General features: G+C 41.6%; 1 protein-coding gene across 1 annotated transcript in view; it reads left to right on the top strand.

Annotated features, from left to right (window-relative positions):
• Positions 1-1,536: 1,536 nt before the first annotated feature.
• TMEFF1 (transmembrane protein with EGF like and two follistatin like domains 1) overlaps positions 1,537-24,287 on the top strand; it is a gene marked incomplete at its 5' end in the record, with an annotated part of 126,502 nt that continues 103,751 nt past the window's right edge. Inside the window, one exon of the mRNA XM_081324178.1 lies at positions 1,537-1,708. Within this exon, the coding sequence (XP_081180304.1) occupies positions 1,537-1,708 (172 nt within the window). The remainder of the gene's footprint in view (positions 1,709-24,287) is intronic.

Below are 24,287 nucleotides of genomic sequence, written 5' to 3'. Positions count from 1 at the left end.
CCGAAGAGCCAGCGCTTGTCCGAGGACATCTCCGTGGTCATGTGGCCGGCATGACTAGACGCCAAAGGCGCACGGAACGCTGTTACCTTCCCACCGTAGTGGTCCCTATTTTTCTACTTGCATTTTTACGTGCTTTCGAACTGCTAGGTTGGCAGAAGCTGGGACGAGTAACAGGCGCTCACTCTGTTATGCGGCACTCGGGATTCGACCCGCCAAACTGCCGACCTTCTGATCGACAAGCTCAGCGTCCTAACCCACTGAGCCACCGCGTCCCTGTTATCTCTCTTTACCGGGGCTTTTTTTCTCACAGAACGCTCAGAACGGAGTTCCGGCACCTTTTTTGGATGGAACCTTGTAGGGTAGGCAAGGTGGGTTGTATGACATGTGTGAGTTCCCGCACCTTTTTGTTTTACAAAAAAAGCACTGGATAGGACTACCTCCCTAGGCAATGAGGCAAGGCTGGAAGATCAACTCTGCTCCCTCCCCCTCTAAATGTGAGATACTGCCTGATCCTGAACATGCTTCTGGGGGAACCAAGCCAACTATGCGAGCTCACTGGGATTTCTGGTTTGCCAACATGCGCTTCAATTCTTGTCAGTTTCATTCTCCGGCGTCCGCCAGTTCCAAGGAGATAATCCAACGCCCCACTCCCGAGACAAACTCTGACCAGCCGGTGCGTTTCTATTATCTTCTCATTCCCCTCTTTCTGAAAGCGGTTAAAACAGCCCCCCCCCCAATCTTGTTCCCTTTGGCAGTTTAGAGCAGCGTTTCCCAACCTTAGGAACTTGAAGATGCGTGGACTTCAACTCCCAGAATTCCCCAGCCAGCATAGCTGGCTGGGGAATTCTGGGAGTTGAAGTCCACGCATCTTCAAGTTCCTAAAGGTTGGGAAACGCTGGTTTAGAGGAGGGAGATTTGGAGGCAGCGGAGAAGCTCCCCCACTTCTCCACCCCGGCAGGCTTCACGTGCGAGATAGGAGCGGCCCGGGCGAACGATCCCAGGACCGGCGCGCGACTGAGCAAGGTGCCCGCGCACGGGCAAGTGGCAGTCGGGAAACGGGGGGGCGTGGCGACCTGGAGTCGGGAACCCCCTCCCCGCTTCTGTCCCGGTCCCGGGGGAGGAGGCTGGCGGCATCGGCATCACGTGGACCCCCCTCCCCCTCTTCTCCCCCTCCCCCTGCCTCCATCTCCCCCCTCCCTTCCCTTTGTTGTAGCCCGAGCGGTGAGCGGCGACGCCGGCAGCAGCAGCAGCAGCAGCAGCAGCAGCGGTAGTAGCAGCATCGACGACGACGGAGCAGGAGCATCGCACAAAGGGGCGCGGGGAGGCAAGGCTATCCCTGCCGGCTCCCGGAAGCCGGGGGAAATAATAATAATAATAATTTATAAAAATTTTAAAAAATAAAAAGCCCGCCAGAAACCAATTCGGCCCGGCATGCGGAGCGCTGGCTGGCAGCAAGGCCGGTGGGTCCGCGCTCCTCCCGGCGGCGCCCATTGAGACCCAGAAGGGCCTCCAGTCCCCGCTTTGCGAGCCCTCGCCATGGCGGCCACCGCCCGGTCCCGGCCCTCGGCCGGCTGCAACGGCGTCCTGTTCCTGATGCTGGCGGTGGCTCTCTCCACCCTCGGCCCCGTCCGGACGTCCAACCCTCTTTCCCCCGCCGCGCCCGCCGCCGATTGCGCCGGCAAGGGGAAGGCGGGCGGCAACTGCTCAGGTAAGCTGCAGGACCGGCGGGCTGGGAGCTGGGCGGGGAGCGGAGGCTTGGACGGCCCACAAGCGCTCCTGCTGCCCACGCCGAGCATCCTTCCTTTCTGGCTGCCCTCCTCGTCTTTCGCGCTCTTAACCGATCGGGTTGTGTTTTTGTTTTTCCGCCTCGGACGCCCATCTCGGCACGCCACATGGGCTGGCCGTGCCTTCCTCGTCCGTCCACCCCTTTCCCTTCCGTGCTGAATAGCTTCCGTCGGTAGCCAGCCCCATCTTTGTCTTGCTGTCAGTCACACTTTTGAAAACCCATCACGCCACTTGCCTGCCTGCCTTCTCTCCCTCCTCCTCCTCCCCCGAATTCCCCGCGCCACGTTCCGGTTCCGAAGAGCGAGAGCCGCGGCAATTCGGAGGCGCTTTCCTTCACGTCCGTCTGCACGGGATTTCAAGCGCTGGGTTGTCGCTTTCTGCCCCTTAAGATGCCGTGAAACGGAGTCCGCGCGGGCTGTGCCTTCCTTCCTGCTACCGTAATTTCATGTCATAGATCGGGTTCTCTGACGCTCTACGCCAGGGGTCTTCAAACTTGGCCCTTTTGTGACTTGTGGACTTCAACTCCCAGAATTCCTCAGCCAGCCATGGCTGGCTGAGGAATTCTGGGAGTTGAAGTCCACAAGTCACAAAAGGGCCAAGTTTGAAGACCCCTGCTCTACACACAACCCTAGAGCCGATTTGCAGTGCAATCCTAAATCGCCAGGAATCTGCTTGCCCAGGGCCATCATCAGGTTGTGCGGATGAAAAATGGAAGATGGGAGCAGTCAAGAGCTAAATTTCAGCCAATCTGCCTTTGGACCCAAGGTTCAGCCCTGGGTTGTAGAGTATGATTTTCATAATGACAGTTACTTCAGGTGCAATTCTATATAACTTGCCTAAGAACAAGATGTTACTCAATAGGTCTTCCTTTCTGAATAGACATGCCTGGTGGGATTGCGGGTTAATCTTCAAAATGTTATTCAGTACTTCCTTAAACCTAACACTGTGTGTGTGTATGTTCCAAAGTAAGCAAAATTCACCTGGGCTTATTTTCAGCTATTGCGTACAGTAGTTTTCACTAGCAACCCCTTTTTTAAATTTGCTCATTCAGAAGTAAATTTAATGGCACTGAAATCTTGGGCCTGGGTTCAAGAAGATTTTCTTTTTCTTTTAGTTCAGATTTTTTTTTTTAGTTCCACTTTTATTGTGGAAGCTAAACACTACCTGGGTCCAAAAATCACACTGACCTGTAAAATCTTACACATTATCATCCAAATCTATTTTGTATACAAAGAGGTCTCAACAGAAGCTCCATCTTCTTTCCCTCTTTTTCTTTTCACCTGCATGCATTTCAGAGCCCTATGTTCTCTCTGACATGAACAAGGGAAAGTAAATCTGGGAATGTGAGCGTTGACCTTGTGTGGGCAGTGAGGGGGTCAACAGCTCATGCATCTGGAACCTCTGGCTAGTTCAGGGGTGGGGAACCTTGGCTCTTTTATGACTTGTGGACTTCAACTCGAAATTACATTTATTTATTTAATTAAATAAATAAATAAACTCCCAGAATTCCTGAACCAGCATGGCTGGCTGAGAATTCTGGGAGTTGAAGTCCACAAGTCATAAAAGAGCCAAGGTTCTCCATCAACTGGGCTAGGTGATATGAGTTCATTTCCTATTGCTGGAACTAAAAACAGTGCAGCTCTGATTTCAAAATGTACTTTTTTTAGTTGTGGCACAAGAAGGGAAAATAATTCCTGTTCAAAAGGCCACAAAAGAAAAAGCAAACCGGAAGTAGCCTCTCTTTTGTTTCTCACTGTTGGATGTGTATCAGGCTTATCACCACAATTACTACATCCATATTCACCACTTTCCCACTCTTTTTTTCACCTCTGTTTCTTAAAAAGATTGCCTGAGAAACTCCAAATACAGAGATGTTGCTTCTGTAACCTGTTTAGATAATTGGCCTGCTTCTTGTCAGATTTGCAGCATTAATAAATATAATACAAGCCCTAGATCAAATCTAGCCTCTATTATCTAGAAAGACATATTGTGAAATACTTTGTGATCACAGCAAATGTATTTTTTTTAAAAAAATGTATTGTGTAAATGGTTACTTTATCCTCTTCCAACGCCTTGCAGAAATAAATGCTGTTTTTTAACTTCACATTTATTTTTTAAAAGTTATCTTTCTAAATTAGTACTTAAACAGATCCAGGAAATTAAAGGAAATTAAACTTATAATTGGGATTGGGTTTCTAAAAATGGTTTTCTTAAGCATATTTCTAGTTTATTGTTCCTTTTGACTAGATGTTTTGCCTTCCTCAAAGCTTAAGAGTTGTCATTTTTGTATCCCCCTCCCCCTGTCATTTGAAGAGCATGGATGATTGCTCTGAAAGGATTGTTAGTAGAAATTACCTGCAACTGCTAGTATCAAATTCATGAGAGATTCATAAGAGATTCTTCTTTCCAATTTCATTGTCTTCTCTGAGAGAAGAAGACGGCTACCACTTTTTAAACAGCTTTGAGTGCTTTATATAGTGCTCTGTGTTGGTAGCATAAGTTACTGACAGCACATTTGTCTGCCTTTTCAGGAATATGTTCCAACATAATTTTTTTTAAAAGCAAGTTTGTTTAGGATTGCAATCTTAAGATTGCAGCTGTTTTGATACTTGCTAAAGAGTAAATTCTATGGGAAATAGCAGGATTAACCTTAAACATATACTATATAGGTTTGGCTTGAGTTGACTATCAAAGGAGCAGGCACTCAAGGCTTAAACATGTAGAACAATGGAACGATCTATGTTTTCAATGTTGAAGAATAATAAGGAACTCTAAGGAAGAGAATGTGGAACTCTTTCTTTCCTGTACATTCTTCCAAATTTCTAAACAATTTTTCTTAGAATCTTTCTAAACATTCTGAATCTGGCTCCCCTCCCACCTTAAATTACAATCAGGAGAAATTAGTGAATAGGGAGGAGCAGTTGCAAAAATACAAGCCCAATAGCATTCAGCGTATTTCTAAGGTCTAGTAACTGGCTTATTTCCATGTAGACAGGCATAGGCTAATATCTGGAAGTGTTATTATATTGTATCTTTAACTTAAAATATTTATATTGCACTGCGCCTTCTTTGTTATAGACAACTCTGACAACAGTGATTGGTGTGGTTAGCAATTTCTCTCAAAAGCAAAAGGCATCCCACAATGTAAATTTCACCTTTGTTTGTTCCCTCAATCCTTGCTTGTTGAGTTTCTCATGTTGTGATTAAGAGACATGTTGAGCAAAGTGTTGCTCTTGCATGCTTGACTTGGATTCCTTTTGCATCCACATAATGACTTATTATGTTTTGTGCAAAGAAAGATTAGTAGGTTAATTTGCTACTGCCAAATGCCAGTTCGTCTAACCAGCATATATATCGTGCATGCTGCATGGGAAAGTCATTTTAAAAAGCTGGCAGGCAGAGCAGATTTTTGGACCTGATATTTCTCTGTAATGCCTATAAATATAGTTGTACTGTTTTAAAAGAAGAAAAATCACATGCATCCAGCATAAAGTACAAGAAAACAAAATTGAACAGTATAACATAAAAGACAAGATTGCAAAGGTTTTGGTTTACTTGTCTAATTGGAGAACATATTCTGCAAATTATAATACTTAGTATGGAAATATCTCCCAAGGGTCTTCTTTATATTCAGAGCTGCTTAATTTGGATACAACACAGATTTTCAAATCTAATTAATTTATCTAGTGTATACGAAGATGCTCTAGCTGATGTTCTTTTTAAAGTTTAGTTCCTGCCTCTTTCTCTGTGCAGTTCCTGTGTCCAGTTATGATAAATTACCTTTTAGGGAATCATGTTTCCCACTTTCTTTATGTTTCATTATGCAGATATTTGATAATGTCATACAGATGCCGTATGACTGTAACTAGAATTCTTTCTCTGTTCTTTCCAGTCATCCAAATAATCCATTATTCCTTATGTACACTTTCCTCTTCCTTCTGACTTAATCTCTCATTGTACTGGTGATATTTGACAGAATTACAAGGCAGTGCCCAGATTATATTTGCATAATCCATGCTAACATTATTCTTCCATCAGAATCTCTTGTCCTGGCATGAGCAATTCTTGCGGATTCCTCCCTGGATCATGTTGTTCTATTAATCAGACATTTTTGTATGGCAATTAAGGCATAATAGTAGCACATTAATTAAGATCTTAATGGGAAAAAATCCTTTCAAATGAGCATGGCAGTTTCAAAACCTTTCCCTAAGTAGTTTGGTTGAATTAGACTTAGATGATAAAATATCTTATGGAACTTTTGTGAGGCAAAATTGCTCATCTTCCTTAACTCCCAGCCATCCTCTGCCTCACAAGCACCATTGCTGGAGGAAACAAGAAGGAGATGGGTTATTTTCATTCTGTAAATCATATTAACCTACTTTAGGATTGAATGATTTTAGATTATTGCTTAGTCTCATTCCATTCACATCAGTGAATGGAATCTGACTTCCTTTCTAAAATTTTAGCTGTTCAATAAATCTAATTTCAAAGTTCACTCAATCCACCGCTTCAGATTCTTTTGGTTTGTCTATTGCTATATCATTTATACAGGTTTCTTCTACTACTGAAAATAAAACTTATGTAAAGTTGACAGATTTCCATTAGTTTATTGAAATACCGAATGTGGCTTTCCCTCGTTACTCATGTTAAAGATTTAGGGATAGGACAGTAAACAAAAATAGTGGCAACCTCATGATGACAGGGTTCACATTTTCCTTGCTCAGAACAAAGGGTTTTGTTTTCCCTTGCCAGTCGCAGGCTTTGAGAAACATAGTAGTTCTGTTCTCAGACTGAACTTCTGAACGGTAGTTATAGGGCAAGAGAAATGGAGCAGATCAGTGGTGCGATTCAAATTGTGAACAACTGGTTCTTTGTGTGGATACCACTTCCGGAAGTCCATTCTGGGCCTGGACAACAAAAAATTAGCTACCAGTTCTGCCGAAGTGGTGCGAACTGGCTGAATCCCACAAAAGTTTTGAAAAGAAGTGGGATGATGATGATGTAGCTTCATGATACTGCATCTTTCATTTGGTGATTGCTTAGCTCACCCAGTGACAGCTACCATCAGTGCTGCATGCAGAAGGAGGAAAGTGAATTGTGATGCCCCCCTGAATCTTCTATGTCATATTGGTTCAGGCATAACACCAAGTGATTTATTTGTTTTTGATTTAGCCCGGTGGGTGACTTCATCCTTTTAGACTTATCTGGATGAGCTACAGTGCAATACTGTACATGTATTCGGCACTGTTGTTGTCGCTGGGTATTGCCCTTCAGAAGTGATTACCAAGTTTGGAGGCACAGTGGGCTTTTCCCCCCCAGTGTTCAGAGGGAAGGTGATTCAGTGGACTCTATAAATTCTTAATCCTATATCTAATAGAAACAAAAGTAATCATAAGTACCTTAAAATGTATGTACTTTTTTGTTGATTGCTAAGTTTAGTTTGGATTGTCAGGTAATGGGTTTATTTGAGAAAATTTAAAAATAATAATAATTAGTATATTATAGAAGCCATAATATGTTGGTGGCGATAGCTGCATGTTTGAACAAAAGCATAAAAAAGGCTTGCTGGACCAGATTAAAATCAGTAAGAGCAGTACTTTTGGGAAAGAGAGGATGGGAGAGCAAAATCCCCCTCTGGCTTATATATTCCAAAAATTAATACTGAGAAATATACTGCTAGTATATAACCACCATATCTAGCAATTGTTGATACCCAACCTTCTATTTGCTTAATCCTCTTTAAAGTTGTCCAAGTTTGTAGCTGCCTCTATATTTTGCCATAGCAAATGTCATAGCTTGGCAATATTTGATATAAGGAAGTATTTCCTTTTATCTCTGTGTTTGGAAACAGATTATGGTACTATTAAAACCAGAGTGGTTTTCTGCTGTTATCCTGGTAATCACAAAAATTGGCATAATTTTTAACATGCAAAGTCTGAACCCACTAAATACGATCTTTCTAATATCATCTGGAAAGCCTTTTACTGTCTTTTTCCCTCCTGGGTCTTCTGCTAGTTTCCCATTCAAAGGACTGATAATCTCCACTTCTGCTTATCTTCAATCTCAGTGCAACATCAGATGCTTTTAAACTATTTATTAATTTGTACTGTTTACTCCATATGGACTGTTCATTATGGGAATAGTTCTCTGCCCAATTTGATGAACAATTTTAAACAGCTTGCCTACATGTAGAACAATAAAGTACATTTTCTATCTGAAAAAAACATTTGTCTTGGAGTTGATAAATATTCCAGTATGAAATAATCATATAGTCTACTTCAACTCTTCAAATACTACTACTTTTCCCTCAAAGTGCAATGAAGAGAAACAAAAAAAAAGAACGCCATTCTACAACAATGTAATAATAATGACATATGGGAAATAGAACGAATGAAGTAGGTCACAGAATAATTAAGTGTTACAGAAGATGAGAAATAAGGGAATCGTGAACATTTCTGACAGATGATGCCAATAATTGAAAGATATCGTCAATCATTTCAATGGACAAGTAGCCACAAGTAACCACTATAGAACGTGCTTCTTAGCTGCCTCCAAACTTTTCATGGTTTTAGTATTTATAGAAGTTCAGATGAAATTGCAAACTCTTTCAAGGTTTATATTTTTACTTTGGATTTAAAAAGAGATGAATGAGATGTTCAGGTGCCGCAGATGTTGAAGAATCATGGAGTCTGTCATGTAGTTCTTACTGTAAGTAACAAGAGAAGGAGAACTTTTGGAGGGATAAGTGAGGCTGCTTACTTGTTTCCTGATCACTGCTTTTCTCAACAATGCCTCCTTCCAGTAGCTTTGCCTGGAGATGGGGCAAGTACACTTGCTTGAGGAACCCAAGTAAGGAGTAAAAACTAAAGGGGAAAGTGTCAAGTAGGAAAAATGAGGTCATGCTGTTTTGGCTACTCCTCTTGTCAATTGTCCCATTCACTGACATTTTCTTACTGCTTAGCAGCCTATGGAATTTCCAGGCCCTTGAAAAGAGAACTGTTAACTAATTGCAGTTTATTCTAAAAAGACATTTTAAAAACCGATAAAAAAATCTCTGTTGGAAAGCTGATTTGAAATAATATCAAATACATTTCAAGTAAAATATTTTTTCACTGACATTGGTAATTCAGTGTGTAGTCAGCACTACTCTTGCCTTTCTTTAGATCAGGTACTTGTTTTTCCTGAAACTCCTTAGTTATAGTCAATAGAGGTATTCAATGTGTATTGAAAGTGTGTTGCGTTGTGCAGTCTAAAGTGGTATGCAGAGCACTGATGACACTCAGAGAATTTATAGAACTTCTAACTGATCCTGGAGAGTAAAAACATTTGTAACTGCGACTTAGATTGAATATAAATCCCATGAGGGATTATTCAGTAGTTAAGGTTAGAAACGTTATACGCTTGACCTTTTTCAGTCAAGACATCAACTTACAACAGTTTTTTTAGTGACTATTTAAAGTTACAACGCCACTGGAAAAAATGATTTTTATGATCATTTTTCACACTTATGACCATTGCAGAATTCCCATGATCATCAAATCAGAATTCGAAATTTTAGCAACTGACTCATCTTATGACAGTTGCAGTGTTTCAGGATCATGTGATCATTTTTTGCGAACGTCTGTCAAGCAAAGTCAGTGGGGAAGCCAGATTTACTTAACAATCATGTTACTAACTTAATACCGCATATACTTGAGTATAAGCCGAATTTTTCAGCCCACTTTTTGGACTGAAAAAATCCACTTCGGCTTATACTCCAGTGAACAAAAAAAAAGAACTGTCCCTTTGTTCGGGCCAGGCTGCTGAGAGAAGGGAGCGGCAGAGCCTTGCAGAGCTGGTAGAGGTGGTGGCAGTCCAGCGTTGTTTCTCCCCCTCGTGCGTGCGTGTGTGTGTCAGACCCACGGGAATGGCTGGTAGGGAAGCGGCATTCCGGCATTCCCCCCCTTCCTGTGTGTCGAGCCCACGGGGCTTGACACACAGAGAAACGCAAATGCCGGACTGCCGCCACCTTCACTAGCCATTCCTGCGGGTCTGACACACACACACACGCACGAGGGGGAGAAACAACGCTGGACTGCCGCCACCTCTGCCAGCCCTGCAAGCCTCTGCCGGGGCGGAGGGTGACGGCGGCCGCGGCGACCGGAGAAGGGAGCCGGAGGACTCGCAGCAGTCCTTAAGGCGTTGGTTGTTATGACTGGGCGAGAAGCGCGCACGCTGGAAGGGGCTGGCTGGAGGGCGCTGCCTCGGCGCCTCGTATTCCTTTGTTCTGCGGAGGGGGCGGGGGGGAATAAAGGCGGCAGGCAGCGCTCCAGTGAGGGGGAGGGGGAGGGGGAGAAGAGGAGAACGTAAGCCCTGCTGGCTCGGGCAGGAGTAAATAAAGCTGGATAACAGTTTTTTTGTACGGACGGAGCGAGAGCAGAACAAGCTGGCCGGAGGGAGGGATGCGTCTCCAGTCACGTAGCGTGTGTACTCGTGCTGTTCAACGCGGGGAATGAAAGGCGGGAGAGAGGGTGGGCGGAGAGCTCCTCCCTGCTTCCCTCTCCCGGCTCCTTTTTGCCTTGCAAAATGGAATTGGGTTAAGCCAGACGAGAGCACGTGCTTTCCCCCTCCCCAGCCGGCCTGAGGGACCCCTGTCCCCTTTGTGCCTTTTGCCTTGCCGGAATGTCGCCAAGGCACTCGGCCGACTTGCCCTGCAGTCTGCGTCTCCTTGGAAGTCCAATACCTCTGGAAATCTCCACGTTGGAGAAGCGGTAGAGGCTTGCAGGGCTGGCAGAGGTGGCGGCAGTCCAGCGTTGTTTCTCCCCCTCGTGCATGTGTGTGTGTGTGTGTGTGTGTGTGTGTCAGACCCGCAGGAATGGCTAGTAAAGGTGGCGGCAGTCCGGCATTTGCGTTTCTCTGTGTGTCAAGCCCCGTGGGCCCGACACACAGGAAGGGGGGGAATGCCGGAATGCCGCTTCCCTACCAGCCATTCCCGTGGGTCTGACACACACACGCACGCACGAGGGGGAGAAACAACGCTGGACTGCCGCCACCTCTGCCAGCCCTGCAAGCCTCTGCCGCCCCGGCAGAGAAAGGTCATAAAATGGGGCAAAATGCACTTAACAACTGCTTTGTTTAGCAACAAAAATTTTGGGCTCAATTGTAAGTCAAGGACTACCTGTTGCCAAACACCTGAAATGCAGTTGCATTATCACATAGGGACTAGTGCTATGTTTTAGGATGGCGATGTAAATTTTTCTTACATTCATTTACGGTAATTTACAAAATTAATATATTTTAAGACTGGGAAGATTAATATAGTTTAAGACTGGGAAGATTGGAAGTTTACAACTAAAGTAAACACTAATTATATGAGATATGGAAACAACACTTGTTTGTCATCTGAAAGTAAAGAAGACTTAGAAGTGATGATGGTATGATGATGATGAAGATGAAAAGTAAAACTATAAAATGAAAATATGGGTTATAGTAATGATAGATATTAAGGACACAATGACAATTTCAAGTCCACAGTTATTGAAGTTACAGTTGATTGTGAAAGCGTAAAGGTGTTACATCAAGCTTTTCTTGAGCACAAGATTAGATAAGATGGATTGTGATGGAGAAAGGAAGAGGGAGAAAGCAATGACAAACAACACCATGAAGGATTGCTACCTTTCAATGAAAACAGTTACAGTAGTGATTATCTACAGCTGTGAACTGACAGTGTAAGAAAGGTTGATGCTTTCCATTTCTGTTTTTGAAGATGTTTACTAACAATACCATGAACTGCAAGAAGAATCAATGAAATCAGTCCTAGACTACAAAAGGTCCGACTGTGATTTTGAGATGCTGATCACTAAAAGAAATTTACATGATTTGGACAAGTTATGTTAATAAGTAGTAGGGTAGAGAAAGTAACTAAGCTTGGCATGGCAAAGGAAGTAGAAGAAAATAATAATAGATAAGCTGGGTGGATGGGATGAAAGACATTACAGTAATGTTCTTGGAAGAACTATGAGTTGTTATTGAAGAAGTTCAGGATGGCACACACTTCTCATAATGTCCCAAAGAATTAAATCTGACTTATTTAAGAGTAGATAAAGGAATTGATTCCAAAACAGATCTAAATACATGTTAACGCTATTGTTAAAATCAGCAGGATTTAAATTCTTAGTTTTGGCTTGATAGTCCTATTCTTTACAATTTAGTGAATATCCTATTCTTCTATTTCGAGCTAATTTTCCTTGTTCAGGCACCTGAAAATAGGTTATTCAAATTTTATTTCAGTTTATATTAATGTAAATCATGCAGCTGAAAGGAGGAAATTAGATTAAGAGGGAGGAAGAAAGGGAGATATATGAGAATATTCCAAGGCTGAGGAGAAGTTTGAATTTGGTTATTTCCCTATGTACAAACCACATTCACTAACCTCAATAATACTTCAATAATTGTTGTCTTTATGTAATTCAGTTCGGATTCAAACAATATTTATTTTCTAAACAGTAATCTACATTATTAGTATTATTAGTTTGATTAGCATCAGTTGACTTTTTATAATCAATCCAGACCATACGTAAATTGGTTTTTGCCTTTTGCAATTCTCCAAAACCATTATCTATTAGATGATTCTTTCCCTATTCTGATTATTTTTTTGTTTACTGATAAGATGTTACTTTCTTCTAAACAATTTTGCATATTGTCCACTATTATGTTAGTGAGTAATTTAAACATTTTCAGGCAAGTATATTATCAGCCTGTAGTTTCTTGGTGTTGTCTCTTATGCTGGATCTTTTTGAATCAGGTAAGTTTTGCCAAATATTAACCAGTTGGCTGATGTTTCCTTTATGTAATACTTCATTAAGCTGTTGAGCTATAACTGAATGTAAACTACTCAGATATTGGAGCCAAAGGCCATGTAATTGATCATTTTCAGGAGATAGTTTTTAATCCTTTTCACTCCATTTTTAACCATTTTACTGTTACTATTAGTTCTTCCACTTGATTTTACTAAATTTACCTTCAAATTCTTTTATCACTCAGTATTTTTATTATAGTCTCTTTGAGTTTCCCATAAAACTTTCCAATACTGGATTATTTCCTTTTTGTTTGGTTTCCCATTTTCAGAATTTCTAGGGCTGTATATATATATAGACTTGTCTCTGGTCTGATGGAAATAGTTGATTTTGCTTAAATTGGACGATTTGTGCTCACAGCATTCAATTTTCCTACGATTGCTGTGATTGTTGCTTTATGATTTCTGAAGCTTCTCCCATTTTTCTGGTAAGCGATTTTTTAACATTATGGTTGTCTTGATTCTTCATTCTTTTTGCGCTCTCATGTTCCTTAAATCACTTGTATCTGATCTTAATTTCTTTGTCTTGGCCTCCAGTCTGATCTGCCACTTTGGAATTGAATATGATTTTGTTTTTATTTTTCTAATTTCAATACCCAGTTGTTCTGTAACCACTATTGTTGCATTTTATTTTATTTTAAAAGAAATATAAACAAAAAACCCAAATAATATACCTTTATTATTTTTTACAAATAACTCAAGGCAACGAAGGTATCCAATGTACCTTCCTCCTGCTATTTTGCCTATGGCAACAACCCTGTGAGATATGTTGGGCCGAGAAAGTGTGACAGACCCAACATCCAGATGGAATTTATGGCGAAGGTGGGACTTGAACTTACAGTCTCCTGTTTTCAAGCCTAATGCTTTAACCACTAGAGCAAACAGATTTTTATTGTAGGCAAATTGTAGGTCTTTTTGATAGGTGCTATTTTAATCCTTCATTATAGATGCTAGATCTTTTGAGGGCACTATTTTCAGTGCTGGCAGTTTTTGTCTTTCTATGGATAATTCTGTGTATGTGATAATTTTGTCTTTTCATTCCTCTTTTTGTGGGGAGGGTCCATTCATAGGTTATTTCAGGGCTGGCTTGTACTGGCTGTGTTGTTATTACTACTACTAAGTTCTCATTTCTGAAGTTCATATTAGCTTTTTCGTTTATATGTTATTTTAATAACAATTGTGTTATCTGAATTTCTTCTACTATTCTACTATTGTTTTGGGATCTTCCATTTTCACAATTCTTCTGAATCTTTTCCAGTTCTGCATTCCTGAATATTTTATTTCTGGTAATGAATCTCCTTTGATTTGCTAATCATTGTTCAGTGATATTTGAGTCTGGATAAATTTTTTCCCGGTGTTCAAGCATTAGCTTTAAGTATTCCCATTTTGTTGGTTCCAATTTATAATAAGAGGCCATAATGACATGATTTTCAAACACATTATGCTTTTGTTATGTCTGTGCTTGTTCTTCCATTAATCCTACAATCCCAGTCATAGCTCCTGAGTCCTATTGCCCACTTGTCAACAGTTGGCCAGGAACTCTACCATCTGACATGGTTTTAATTGACCTGTGTGATAAGCCATCCAGTACAGAATTCTTTTTCTGTTTTCTCACTGTATTAAATGAATTGATATATATACTTAGTCTAGGTATTCTACTAAGACATGTCTGCCATGGATACTAACCCTTCTTATAGAATACACTATCACTAACATAGCTCTTAACCTCATCAGATCATCACAGGCTTCTCCCACAACTAGGGGATATTCATGGAATTGAATAAATTATTTTTATGGGTAATCTACAGTTAGATTCACTGTCTAAAACTGGTGGAAACTTAATATTTCAAGCCCTAACTAAGAACCTAACAATTTTAATGTAGCATCCATGAATATAGGCACTTCCAAGCAAGGTAGTTTTTTTGTAAAATTAGTGTGTTCAGGGGTTCATCATTATTAATTGCTTAATTTTAGCCATATAAATGAATGGCATCATTTGTTTAATGGAAGAAATTAAGGTTAATGGGAATTCAGGAAGCACTCATTGAGTAGTATGAAGTCTTACTTGTATGTACAGGTAGTCGTTGACTTACAACAGTTCACTTAGTGATCGTTTGAAGTTACAAAGGCACTGGAAAAAGCGATTTATGACTGTTTTTCACACTTACGACCATTGTAGCATCCCCATTGTCATGTGATCAAAATTCAAAAGCTTGGCAACTGGTTCATAATTATGACAATGGCAGTGTCCTGAGGTCACGTGATCACCTTTTGCAACCTTCTGAGCGGGGGAACCAGATTCACTTACAACCATGTTACTAATTTAACAACTGCAGTGATTCACTCAATACCTGTGGTAAGAAAAGTCATAAATTGGGGCAAAACTCACTTCACAAATGTCTTGCTGAGCAACAGAAATATTGAGCTCAATTGTGGTCGTAAGTCAAGGACTACCTGTATTTAGACAACCATTTGTCTGAAATGGTATAGGGTTTCCGGCCTGAGCAGGGGATTGGACACTAGAAGACCTCCAAGGTCCCTTCCAATTCTGTTATTGTATGTATCTAGAATAGAGCGATGATTATGTTTCCTTGATTCTGATGGGTCTCTACTTCCACATTTTGTTCTAGCCCACTTCAATTCTTTCTTAAACTTCAGTAGTGTATTTCAGTAGGGTACTTTGTATGGAAATGTATGTTACTACAGATTCCAGCTGGACAGCCATCTTTCATTTTTCTTTCAGCAGACAAAGAGAGCATTATCATAGCTTAACTTTTTTTTTCTGGCATAGCTTGATTGCAGGTTTTTTAATCAGATATATAAAGTGTTGTTTGCAAATAGGCAGATAACCTACAGTATCTAAGTATAGGAAGAACAGGCCACGAGATGCAGAATGTTCAGTTTCTATGCGAACAGACAAAAAAAAAGCATTCAGCATAGGAAGAGAACGCTTTATTCAAAAGAGCATAAATTATACATTCTTACAAATGGAAATGTAAGAGAAAACCATAGTTCTGAACAGAACACAAGTGTACAAAATAAGAGCTTTTGATATTTTGTGATTATTGTTGAGTTCTATTAAAGACATATTTTCTCTGAAATAATCAGCAAAATATTTCGGGAAAATGAAATATTTTCTTGAGAATTTCTGAATGTTGCCATCCCAGCATCTTAATACCATTTGTCAACATAATCTTTGGAATTATTAGATAGGCATCCATACAATATATTCATAACAACTTCAAATTTAACAAAATCTGTACTGAAATACAAAACACTAGCATAAAATCAATACAAACTAAAATAAAATTAGGTTTCAATCTAGCACTTTTTATGGAGAAATATTTTAAAAATGAATAAAGCAAATGCAAGTTTATAGAAATAAATAGCCCTGACCTCTTCCAACCGCCTTGGATACATCTTCCACCATTGGGTCCCCCCCAGTCTATTATTCCAGAAGAATAGTTTGGCGTTGGCAAATGAGCTGTTGAATGAATCCCTGAGAATTGGTCTTGCTGGGTTCTTTCTTCAATTTTGTTTGGTAGATGGTCCTAACTGAGTGCTTTTGCTAGATGCTCTTCTTTGCTGCCGAGCTGATTTGGGACTTTTATGTATTTTTACGCATACCAGAGAAGTCCCCTAAGAGAAGCCGCGAAATATAGGCTGGTCTGTTGGACTAAATGTTCTCTGAGGGCTTTTACTGTCAGGGAATAATCAATCCCACATGTGTGTGTACAAAGTAGCCTTCCACAACTTGGAGAGGCCACGCTCAGCTGTTGTGGGAGTTTCAGTGGCAAAACAGCTGGAGGCAATGGGTGGTTGGGAAAGGTTGGGCTACTTCTTTAAAACGCTTTTGGCTGTGCATCATGTAGGCACAAGAAAAATAAAAATTAAAATAAGCCTTGGCATATAAAGGATAGTAATTGGTCAACATAAACAAGTATAGTGAAAAACCTCTTAAAAGCATATAGAAATGCATCAGTATGTAGAGAGAAACCATCTGCCAAATTCAACAGCTTACAGATCAAATACCTACCTGGTACTTCATTGAAGGCAGAAATATTTTAGAGCGGAACTAGCATCATGTCTCTTGTTAGAGAATTCTTAAGCCCAGAGTCAGCCACTGAGAAAGTCCTCTCTCATGTTCCCACAATACCTCTAATGAAGCTGGACTGAGAGAAGAACTCAGTGGGAGACTTCAGCTTAGTTTCAAACAGCATATAATATATACAGACACACATTTTTTAAAAAAAATGTGTTATATAGCATCTAGCACATTAATAATGCGTATTGGTGAAATAGCAGATGATACCACTCTAATGACAGAAAGTGAAGAAGAACTAAAGAGCTTCTTGTTGCAGGTGAAGAAGGAGAGTGCAAAAGTTGGGTTGAAACTTAACATTAAAAAAACCAAGATCATGGCATCCAGCCCTCTCAATTCCTGGCAAATAGATGGGGAAGAAATGGAGGTAGTGACAGTTTTTATTTTCCTGGGCTCCACTGCAGATGAGGACTATAGCCAAGAAATTAAAAGATGCTTGCTCCTGGGGAGGAAAGCCATGGCAAATCTAGACAGCATACTAAAAAGCAGAGACATCACCCTGTCAACAAAAGTGCGTATAGTCAAGGCTATGGTCTTCCCAGTTGCAATGTAAGGCAGTGAAAGTTGGACCATAAGAAAGGCTGAGCGCCAAAGAATTGAGGCCTTTGAACTATGGTGCTGGAGAAGACTCCTGCGAGTCCCTTGGACTGCAAGGCGATCAAACCGGTCAGTCCTAGAGATCAACCCTGACTGCTCTTTAGAAGGCCAGATCCTGAAGTTGAAACTCAAATACTTTGGCCACCTAATGAGAAGGAAGGACTCACTGGAGAAGAGCCTAATGCTGGGAAAGATTGAGGGCAATAGAAGAAGGGGATGACAGAGAATGAGGTGACTGGATGGAATCACTGAAGCAGTAGGCATGAGCTTAAATGGACTCCAGAAGATGGTAGAGGACAGGAAGGCCTGGAGGAACGTTGTCCATGGGGTCGCGATGGGTCGGACACGACTTCACAGCTAACAACAACATTGGTGAAATAATGATCAGTGCTTTGCATCATGCCCCCCAAAACAGAGGATGAGCCAGTGTTATAATAAAGAAGTCACATGTTTCCTATAATTTTCCCAGTCAGTGATGTGGCTACAGCATTTGGCACTAACTAAAATTTTGAATTCTTTGTAATGAAGTCCTGAACTGACTACATTGCAGTAGTGTGAACAGAATGCAACTAAGCCATCTACCATTATGGCCAGATCTGGCATTAACAGGAACAGGTATAGTTGTGCTCTCCTGGCCACTGTTGAAAAAAGGACATAAATGTTCAAGGCTGAATCTGGGAAGACAACCAAGCTACAAACCTGAGCTTCAGATGACCAGAAGGACTTTGTCTTGTGTCCAGATTAAGCTTCAAATTGTGTCCTCATTCAGCCCCTGCTGGCTTCATATACAGTACTAATTTTGGGTGGGCTAATGGAATGGAGATATAAAATTGGTTGATGACCTCATAACCTCATAATGCAGAGTTATGGACAGCCTCTCCTAAAGTTTCAAATATATGTTAATTGCAAGGGGGGCAAACATTATAGTTCGGTAACCCGGGGATCTGGAGGGAGGTCAACAGAATTGAAATGGCAGGTGCAACCAGGGAAATTGAAGTGCCACTGCTTTTGACTTGCATGCTGTGAATACAATACATGTTAAAACGGGCCGATATTTTGATCACTATCACACACATTGTTGACTCCTTGTGGACGCCACTGCTCAGTGACCACAGCTCTAAATAGGATTTTCTAAGCAGAATTTTCTGAAATCTTTCCTCTGGAGCCATGGTAAATCATTGCCTTCAAATCCCATTCTAGCCAGGTTATTCCAGTACATAATATGGTAATAAAAAGTTAACAGTGTTATTATAAAACCAAGAGTAACACATTTCCTTTAATCTGATCCTAGCATAGATTATTCATCAACATAGCCAAAGCAGGCTCAGGATCCTAATGAGAACTAAAATAAATGCAAAGAAATATAGATAATCCCCACAACTCGGATGGAGCTGCACTCCAGTATCTTGTCCAAGTACAGAATACTAGAGAAGTGTTATAGTAAAGAAATCATATGTTCCCCTATAGTGTTCCCAGTCATTGATATGGTTATAATACAGGTAGTGCTTGACTTACAACAGTTCATTTAGTGACCATTCGAAGTCATAACGGCACTGAAAAATGTGACTTATGACTGTTTTTCACACTTCCCACCGCTGCAGCATCCCCATGGTCACATGATCAAAATTCAGATGCTGACTCATATTTATGACATTTGCAATGTCCTGGGGTCACGTGATCATCTTTTGTGACCTTCTGACAATCAAAATCAATTATTAACTGTGTCACTAACCTAACAACTGGAGCGATTCACTTAACAACTGTGGCAAGAAAGGTTGTAAAATGGGGCAAAATTCACTTAACAAATGTTTCGCTTAGCAACAGAAATTTTGGGCTCAATTGTGCTGGTAAGTTGAGAACTGCCTGTGCTTGGTCCTAAGTAGCTAAAATTTCTGAATATTGGGGAAGGAGCTGGAACATATTCATTTCAGGGATTAAAAAAAGCACAGTTATCCTCAAGCATCTTTTAGGCCCAAAAGAATTACATCTTATAAAGAGGAATTTAATGCTCCTACCAATTGTGTTCACTTTTCTCAGCCTGGCTGCTTTTTGTAGGGTTGAACAGATTGGTTCTCACATTTCCATGATTCTTGTCTAATCTTTGGAGAGTCCCAGTTGTCCATAACCAAGCAACTCCAAGCCGACTTTGCAAAAGCATAAACAAGAGGCTCTACAGATACAGTGCAAACAGAAAAGTCTTTCATGTGCAAGAGAAAGAGTTCACTGGGTCTCATTAAGTGCTAGAGATGTTGCTGTATGGTAACATTATATACCTCTTTGTTCTAGATTCCTCTCAGCATTTCTGGGAAAACAGGAAGTCAGCATTTACTGAAGGAAGGCGGGTAAAAAAGAGAAGCCCAGATGACTAATTGATGACAACTAATAATCAGTTCAGGCACACATTTTGTGTTTTGTGGCTAATGGGTGCATTGAAAAAACAAGCTGGGACTTGAAGTGGTAACCACTTGCCTCCACAATCATTCACCTATGAAGAATAACATTTGGTGGCTGTGGCCATCACAGGACAGGCATGGATTAATTCCAACTTTGATAACTAAATCAACCCATGAAAATATAAAAGAGGGGCATGTGTATTAGTTGCTCCTTGGTGGAGCAATGGGCTAATGCCTCCTTATGTAACACCAGCTGCCTGCAATTAGTGAAGGTTCGAGTCCCACCAGGCTCAAGGTTGACTCAGCCTTCTGTCCTTCCGAGGTAGGTAAAATGAGGACCCAGATTGTTGGGGGCAATTAAGCTGACTTTGTAATAATGCCGCTTGGGGTGTGTGTGTGAAACCCTAATAAGCAGGCATATACATAGAATGAAGGCTACTGCTAAGCACATTTGATTTGTGCTTTAAACTGTAAGCTGCCCTGAGTCTTTGGAGAAGGGCGGGATATAAATGGGATTAAAATAAAATATAAATAAATAAAATTTAGGTGATGAAATCTACAGTACCTGCATTGGTGGATCTTGAAAAAGTAAGCAGGTCTGGATCAACTTAGTATTTAAATGGGAAATCACCAGAAATACTGGAACTGTAACCTAGACTTGGAATTTGAAAACTACATAGATGGCTCCATGAAGTCAAACAAGAGGAATGTATATAACACCGTTACGTATTTGGGAGTTAGCCTGGCTATAAAATCTGTGAAATCTGATGCCTGCTGGAGTAAAAATTATTGGATTGGGGTACACATGCCACATTTACCAGCATTCTGTTTATTTTAACCTCTGGCCCTTGGGCCACATGGGTCTCTGCTAGCTGCCAGACAGGCTGGCCAGGCGTTCCTTTGCAGCCCATTTGTCATTCCCTTCAGTTGTGCAGGCCTGAGGTAGAACAACAATAGTTGTTTGGTGAAAGTTATTTGAATGGCTGAGCTTTATGCTGGAAAAATAAAAGCAGTATTCTTATTTATGAATATTCAGTCTGATCCCCTCATCATTCCTTGTAGTTTTATGTGTACAGCTCACAAATAAATATACTGGAATATAGATATAAACCACTGATAAAACTTAAATTACAATTAAAATGTTTTTCAGAATAAAAAGTAAATACAGGTAAGTCCTCAACTTACGACCACAATTGAGCCCAAAATTTCTGTTGCTAAGTTGCCCCATTTTTCGACTTTTCTTGCAACAGTTGTTAATTGAATTGTTGCAGTTGTCAAGTTAGTAACATGGTTGTTAAATGAATCTGGATTCCCCATTGACTTTGCATGTAAGAAGGTCACAAAAGGTGATCCCCTGGGACACTAACCATCACAAATATGAGTCAGTTGCCCAGTGTCTGAATTTTGATCATGTGATCATGGGGATGCTGCACTGGACACAAATGTGAAAAATGGTCATAAATCACTTTTTTCAGTGCCGCTGTAACTTTAAATGATCACTAAATGAACTGTTGTTAAGTGAAAGACTACTGGTAACGTGGGATGATATAAGACATTAAAGTAAATAAACATAATATTTAAAAAACTGTTATAGGTAGCTATAGTTTGCAAACCATGGCTTATGACTTAGTGTTAAGTGTGAAATCAGAGATAATGGGCATGTCCCAATTGATTGAGGGCCTGATGGGAGGGTTGTACACTATATCTGGTTTTCATCTCAGAGCTGTTTTGACGTGATCTAGTTTGGGGGAATATTACCATCTGATTGTTCTCTGGTTCGCTAGTGCCGCCCACCCATGACATAGTGCCGGTTTGATCAGCTCACCTCAGGTGACTGACGAAACCTATCGGGGAGCTTAGGGTTTCCTTGAGAATCCAATGGGCAATTTGGCTGAGGACTTAATTCAGCCTGGAAAAGGTGGGAGGTCATGGCCTTGGGGACTGGATTGCTCCCAGGTGACATCTCTCTGTGCCAACTTTGGCTTTCTGAGGAGTTTTTGGACATGAAGCTCCAGAAGGGCATCTAGTACACCATTGGAGGAAGAAACTGCCTCTTGGGTAAATTGGAAGAGTGTTCAGGTAGTGGTTTTTCAGTTCTTCCTGGTCTTTGATCAGGCTTATCCCCTTACTAGAGGCTAGCAAGGAGGAGCATTTTGATTTAGAAGTCCCATAAACTGGCTTTGTATCACTGAAGATCTCTCTGGTGGCATTCATGTCTGTGTAACATTCCACCTCTCAGCCTTCTGCCACCCTTTGTTCTGGATTTCTGGCAGTTCTGTTTGTACTTTGGACTGCAGCTGCTTAAACTTGCCTTTCTTTGAGATGGGTAATGGATCATTCTTCCAGTCTTTGTAGGCCTTGTTCTTGGCCTGGGTGGGGGGCTGCTGAAATGGTTTTGTAGTTTTCAACAAAGCAATCTTGATATGCCTGGGTTTTCAATCCAAGTACAGTCCTTTATATTTATATTATATTTATATTTATTATATTTTTATACTGCCCTTCTCCCGAAGGACTCAGGGCGGTGTACAGGGCAATAAATATAAAAACAAAATACAAAAGTTAAAAAACAATTAAATATTATGCCCAGATTTAAAACAGTAATTAAAAGACATATTAAAACCCCAACCCTAACCCATCAAACCAGGTCAGATTGCTCGAATAGATAAGTTTTTAGATCGCGCCGGAAGGAGCGGAGGTCGGGGGCCATCCGGAGCTCAACCGGCAAGCGGTTCCACAGGTCTGGCGCGCCCACAGAGAACGCCCTCCCCCTGGGGGCCACCAATCGGCATTGTTTGATCGGAGGCACCCTGAGGAGGCCCTCTCTGTGGGAGCGCACTGGACGGAGGGAAGTTGACGCCGGCCGCAGGTGTTGCCGTAGGTAATCCGGACCCATGCCATGTAGGGCTTTGTAAGTCATTACCAACACCTTGAATCTCACCCGGAGGGCAACTGGCAGCCAATGCAGCTCGCGGAGCAAAGGTGTAACATGGGAGTATCGGGAGACTCCCAGCACAATTCGCGCGGCTACATTCTGCACCAGTTGGAGCCTCCGAGTGGTCTTCAAGGGCAGCCCCATGTAGAGAGCATTACAGTAGTCCAGACGAGAGGTCACGAGCGCATGAGTGACTGTACGCAAGGCATCCCGGTCCAGATAGGGTCGCAACTGGCGCACCAGGCGAACCTGGGCAAAGGCCCCCCTAGTCATAGCTCCAATATGCTCTTCTAAAGAGAGCTGTGAGTCTAGAAGGACCCCCAAGTTGCGCACCCTATCTACGGGGGGGTAATAGCTCACCCCCCATGGCAAGAGATGGAATAATCGGAATTTCCCGGGATGCACTGTGTGGGATGACATCTTTAAATTACATCCACTTTTCAGGACAGGTTCGTACAAGTGATAAATTGCTGGAAAGTTTTTTTTATTATTAAACGCGTCTTGGAAGCAATGAACCTTTAAGAGCACACTGATGTACGATGACATAGTCAAACATGTGCCAGTGTTTTGACCTGAGATGCATCCAGATAGTTTTGTACTTGCTTGCATTGTGTTAGTGATGCATAGGTTGTGCTCAGCATGTTTGTTCAGAGGTATCAGGATGTTTGCTATTTAGTTTTCCCATCCCATGCCTCCCAAGAACTCTGTCCCAGTTGTCACTCTCTGTCCTTACCCTAACACTGAAGTTACCCAGCATAACAAGTTTGTCATTAGTGGCAGTTATTCAAATAATCTGGTCTAGGTCTTTCTTGTAAAACCTTATCTTCGTCTGGATATTTGAAAAGACAGACTCCTCCACCAGTAATACTACTGCATCCCTGAAGACTCCATCCATACTTAAGTCAATCTAGACTTAGTCACTGAAGTCCTGTTGGGTTACTTGAAACATGACTAGGTCTCATCCCAATTTCTGATATGCCATGAAATGAGGGAAAAGAAACACTTTTAGCGTTTAGTGGTTTTTAGTCATTAATTTATTGATCAGAATAAATACATTCCAAATTAAAATTCTGAGTCATCCTGATAAATTATTCTAGTTTAACTAATACCATTATTTATAATACCATTATAAATAATATACATTACTGACTGCTGCGTTGCCTGCCTGGATTCACAAGAATATTCCTTGGCTTCTTATAAAAGGGATGCACGCTCTTTCCTCTTGAAACAGAACAGTGGCGTAGCGTGGGGGGTGCAGGGGGGGCCGGCCGCACCGGGCGCAACATCTGGGGGGGCGCGCTCGCACTCGCAGCTCTCTGCCCCTGCCTGGCTCACTCACTCTCTCTCACTGCAGTGCTGGCTGTGCGAATCCGATCCGAGCCGCCGCGTTGCCGCCCACTGTGGAGGGGGGGGTGCCAGGCGTGTGGTGCGGTGCGGAGAGAGAGCGAGGGACTATCTGGGGGAGGGACAGTGCAACAAACAATACATGTGCTTAGGGGGTAAGGGTTTCTTTAACTAATCTAGTGGAAGAGACTCGAGTGCTAAAATCCGTGGGTTAGGGGATGCAAATTACTTGCCTTGCCCGGGGTGCTGACAACCCACGCTACGCCACTGAAACAGAATCAACACCGGGAGAGGCATGAC

Source organism: Vipera berus (genome assembly GCF_964194415.1).
Source record: "Vipera berus genome assembly, chromosome: 3".
Classification (NCBI taxonomy): Eukaryota; Metazoa; Chordata; class Lepidosauria; order Squamata; family Viperidae; genus Vipera; species Vipera berus.
This window is presented reverse-complemented; position numbering and strand designations above follow the sequence as displayed.